This window comes from Lolium rigidum, chromosome 3, assembly GCF_022539505.1.
Source record: "Lolium rigidum isolate FL_2022 chromosome 3, APGP_CSIRO_Lrig_0.1, whole genome shotgun sequence".
Lineage (NCBI taxonomy): Eukaryota > Viridiplantae > Streptophyta > Magnoliopsida > Poales > Poaceae > Lolium > Lolium rigidum.
In genome coordinates this window covers 50264081-50269001 of record NC_061510.1, presented here as the reverse complement: position 1 = coordinate 50269001, position 4921 = coordinate 50264081, and the positions used below count along the sequence as shown (strand labels likewise).

Genomic DNA, 4921 nt, shown 5'->3' with positions numbered 1-4921 from the left:
GAACTTCTGAACCAAACAAACCGCATGTCTACATCAGTTCATATTTGGACTACCATCTAACAACGGGGACATATTCAGAACCGGCGATTGCAGGCTGCAAGTGCACAATGATGGCGAGAGAGTGAACTCAGAGCCCCCATGTAGCATGAATTGTTCATTGTATATGTTGTGGGGTAGACAATATAATTTCTTCTTTGAGATTTGTTTTCATTTAATAATTTATTGGGTAGGGCTGTACAAGAGTTATCTGGTATGTATAGCTGCATTCGTACTAGACAAGCCAGGTTAATTATTCTGTTGTTTTTCCCCATTTGATGGATTCATATTGGAAAAATCAATGCCTCATTTTATTCAATACTTATATGCAAAGTTATTTTAGTTTCTTGAGGCACTCTTGAGGGGCAAGTTGAGAAGAAATAGGGTCAAGGAAGACATTTGGGGGTGAGCTGCATGGTAATTATGGGGGTATTTGCAAGATTTATGTGTGATCTCCACCTATTATTAATTGTGGTTATGGGTTCTCTTTCTACGTGGGTTATTCTTGTGATAGCTTTACGCATTATTTGCATAGAAACTATATATTTTGAGGGCAAGACTAAGTTGAAATCTTGCAGCTGCCACCAATGGGTTATTTTAAATATTAATTCAGAGTTACTACTATTGCAGCTCATATTTCCTATATTGTTTCTGAAATGCACAGTCTCTCTACTAATGGCTGTGGCTAGCACCTTTCTCAAACGATTATTTAATTGTAAAGGTAAATAATATTATATGCATTCTTATTGTGTACTACTGTTTTTCTAATTAATGAACTGATCGGCAATGCATATTTTGGATTTTATGTGATAAATCTCACAACAATCATAAACTGCGTCCAGTGGACAAAATGCATGGTACTGCTATTTTATACGGCTATTCGGTTTTCCTGAAATTTTTCATAACCAAGGGTCAACATAGACATAAGAGTTCATCATATTTCCATGTTATAGACAAAACAAAATTCATCTTCAGCATTATTTTGGTACTGACATGCTGAAGAGTATACCATAGTGATTAAATGAATTTTCGCTGAAGAAATAAGAACACTGTAAATGAATGTTTGTCAAAGAAAAAAAACAGTGAGTAAATGAATATTTCCCTGTAAAGAAATTAATGATAAGTTTGTCTTGCAGCCTGATTGAAGCAATCGGGCTTTGGATGTCACTAGGGAGATAGACAGACAGATAGGGAGTTTCTTATTCGCCCCTTAAGATTGATAGCTGCTTCGTCAACATTGTCTGCTTTAGGACTTCAACATTTCTTAACAAATAGGAATTTATATCTACCTCTCAAACATAGATCTTATACATACCCCCTGCCAACAACAGACTCAATTCTTATTGCCACTCCTAATCAGATAACTAAGTCTGAATGGATACAATGTATAATTTAGTGTTGACCCTAAACAATGGCAGTTGCACTTCTAATATTGACACTTTTAGCCTTCTCATACACATTTTTGTAATCTGGTAAATCAACTGACATAGTAAGAAAAAATAAATTATAGACAGGGCGTAACTCCCTTTTGTTCCTGATCATCAAACCTGCATACCGAGAGCGACTAGAGCTAAGGACTGCGGGTTTTCGTGTAACCAGCAGAGATAAGGACTGCGGGTTGAGCGAGCATGATATAAAGGGGGCTAGATGCAAAACTGTTAGATCCAGATCCGGCGGGGTTTTCTCACCGAGGGGGAGGCGAGCCGGAGAGGCTGACGGGTGGGCCCGGAGGTGACGTGGCCGCCACCGTGGCAAACCATCCACGCACACACGTAAGATGCTCGATGCCGTGCGCGGCGCAGAGAGCGGCGGTGACCACCTGCGGGCAGACATGGGGGGGCGCGGCCGTTGCAGGGAGCCCCAAGACGCGCGTGTGGGCGTGTCATGCTCGCCTCGTCGACGCAGACGGGATGGAGGCAGTGGCGTCCCCGGTGAGTTCTTTACTCCGTCGAAAAGAAACAGAGCAATCTTCCGGTTTGTGGAGTGGATTAACCAACCAGTTCCTGCCTCTGTTGTTGCAGCGGGTACTACAAGTGCAGCACGGTTCGCGGTTGCCCGGCTTGGAAGCACGTGGAGCGCGACCCCAGCGACCCCGCCATGCTCATTGTGACCTACGAGGGCGACCACCGCCACACCCCCGCCGACCAGGAGCCGCCGCTCACCCCGCTCCCGGAGCTGCACAAGCTCTGAAGTTTCTTGCTCCCCTTGTTACTACAACAACCTGTTATTTAATCTTAGTTTGTCATCCTGTTCCCTTTGTGACCCTATAGCTAGAGCTTCATTTTGCTTCATCTCGGTTCTTCAGTGTATGAGTGGTCTAAAGCAGAATCAAAAAGCAACAAATTAGGAAGAAGAAGCTTTGAGCAGCAGCCTTGGTTGGCTGTGGAAGAAAATGTGAGTGGTAGGGAAGATAAAGAAGAAGATTCATACTGTGGGAGCGTGCTCCGATTTTTGACTGATGCAGTGAGATAGGAGTACCCAAAAGAGGGGTGGTTGAACGGGCATATGCTTTTGGGCCCGCGGGACAGCGACGGGTGGGGGAAGCAGTCAAGGAACACGGCAGGTGGTCCCCACCCGCCCGCCCGCGCAACTGGCGTCGTTGACTCGTGTTACTCCATGCTCTGGATTTTTCTCCTTTGTTTCGGCTCGGTTGGCGTGCCTCGTGCCTGAAATAAGCTACCAGTTAGACTCACTTCATTGCTACACACAATAATATATGTCAGTTATTTCATATGGACCTCCTGCCTGATTTTTTTATGCATGTGCAAATGCATTTGGCAGTCTCATCAGCCTCAATCTAGAGAATTTGAGATTTGGTGAATCAGACATATCCAACTTTCTCATCACTTGCAAGTTGTTGAAGGATCTACATTTGTTCAATTGTGACTGATAATCTCAGCACATTGCAAGTTGAGCACACTCATCTCACTGAACTCAGTATGGTTGGTTATCTTTTTGAACAAGTTAAGCTAAACTGGCTCCCTCAACTCACGCAAATGGTCTTTGATGATTGGATTGATTTCCAAGATCCACTGGTTCTTGGTCATGTCCCATTGCTCAAGGCTTTAAGCCTCACATATGTTACATGTAGTTTTCACAAGATGGTCAAGTTAAGTGAGTTTCCTAGCCATACCTCTATACTAGATCTGAAGCTGGGATTTAAATCCAAAAAGGTTCAACATTGTCGCTTTGCTAGCCATGGCTTCAGCTCTTCTCTCAGTTCTCTGCTCATTTCATCAGCATGTCTTTATCCGTTGCAGATTTGGGTGCAGCCAGAATGTCCAATGGAAATTCTTGCATCCTTCCGCCAACTATAAGGTTTGTCTATTTGGTTGATGTTCCTCAACGGTATGATCTCACCTTGACAATGTTTATTCTTGAAGCCGTATCTTTTCTGAAGGAGCTCTACATGATGGTATGTGATTTACCTATAGATTTCTGATTGCCACGTGGGCTTTGATGTTAGTGTCATTTCCTCTTGACTAATCGGACATTTACTTTACTCTCTACTAGGTGCACTTCAGGAGCGTGTGTCATGCACGACGATATTAGATCATCTGCAGCTTCCAAACTCGACATTACAAAAGACCAGCGTACCGATTGCTGAGAACCTCGCGGTGTTCCGAGCAATCAAGTACATGCAATATTTGCAAAAAAAACACTAAAGGTCTGTAACTACACTACGCTGAAGTTTGAGGTGAAACACTACCATGTGTAATATATTTACTGATTTCATCTACAATTGTTTAGCAGGTGATTACTTATGTACCTATCGCCTTTTGTTTACACCATTGTTTCCTTCTGTATTGTATTTTTTGCAAAACATGTCGTGCTATTGCTGACCCACATAGTGTTTTACTAGAGATTGATACGTGGCATCACCCCTAATATATAGAAGAGCAATATGTTTTGCTCTAACTTTGACTACTACTATTATGTGCACAACATATCTCCGCGCGTCTGCTTTTGCTTTTCCATTCAACTATTTCTGTCGATTTTGACACAGCTTGTGTTATCACCCCCACTATCTGATAGACTGGACCGGTCTATATTCCAATGATTCTGATTAGGATAGTACCTGTATAAAATGGTCTATGCGTATCCCAGTGATTCTAATTAGGATGTTCCTGGTATATAATGTACTTTCATGACTATTGCTTCTCCGATCTATTCTCTCATTTTTCAGTGCAAGCTATCGTATCATACTGAACATGAATAAGCTCGTGCTCTTTACTATTGGTTTGATTTAGGCATTTGGCTTGAGTGTAGCTGTTGATTTTTTTTTTCCTTTGCAGGGATGTCAGCTTTTGGTGATGCAAGTAGCAGCTATTAGGTGTTCATTTTCTGTTCGGGTGTCGTGTCCTCAAAATACAATGTCCTTTCTTGATTGGCCTACATATGAAGTAGGTTCCTGTTGCAAACAATCCCTGTGCAACTTATGTAGATGTTATTTTTGTCATCATTCTTGCTCGGTTGTTTCTATATTTTCTTTTCGAACACTTGAGTGCTCGGTGGCATCTATATTTCCTTTTTGAATCACCAACTGTAGTGTGCTTTAAACTTACCGCTTGTAATAGATTTCCATGTGTGGATAATATAGTGTTTCTCAAATTGTTTATCAGGTTGGAAATCCGGGAACGCGCGGATCGAGTTGACAGACGACCACGAGTCTTGAAATACTTTCAGAGCTGGAGATTGTGCTTTGAGTCGGTTGCTTTTAGGTTGAAAGGCTTGATAGTCAGCACGAAATGTTTTTTGTTGGTTCAAGAACTATTTATGTGTGACATTGATCTACATGTTTGCCATGGATTTGTTGTTGGTCACATGGTTCAACATTATTATTTGTCTAATATTTCATCTTTAGTCGTACCGAGTCAATAACCGT

The 4921-nt window shown here is 42.0% G+C and overlaps 1 protein-coding gene across 4 annotated transcripts; it reads left to right on the top strand.

Moving 5' to 3' along the window:
• Positions 1–2852: 2852 nt before the first annotated feature.
• LOC124696009 lies at positions 2853–4460 on the top strand. 4 transcript variants are annotated; one of them, XR_007000623.1, is made up of 3 exons: positions 2853–3354; positions 3550–3703; positions 4332–4460. XR_007000623.1 is itself a non-coding variant. In XM_047228801.1 (3 exons), the coding sequence occupies exons 1-3, from the start codon at positions 2976–2978 to the stop codon at positions 3641–3643; spliced, it is 327 nt and encodes a 108-aa protein (XP_047084757.1). In that variant the 5' UTR covers positions 2853–2975; the 3' UTR covers positions 3644–3973. The 4 variants fall into 4 exon arrangements, 1 of the variants encoding a protein (XP_047084757.1); XR_007000625.1 differs by lacking the exon at positions 4332–4460 and having other exon boundaries at positions 2853–3209; positions 3297–3354; positions 3550–3587; XM_047228801.1 differs by lacking the exon at positions 4332–4460 and having other exon boundaries at positions 2853–3150; positions 3297–3354; positions 3550–3973.
• Positions 4461–4921: the final 461 nt, after the last annotated feature.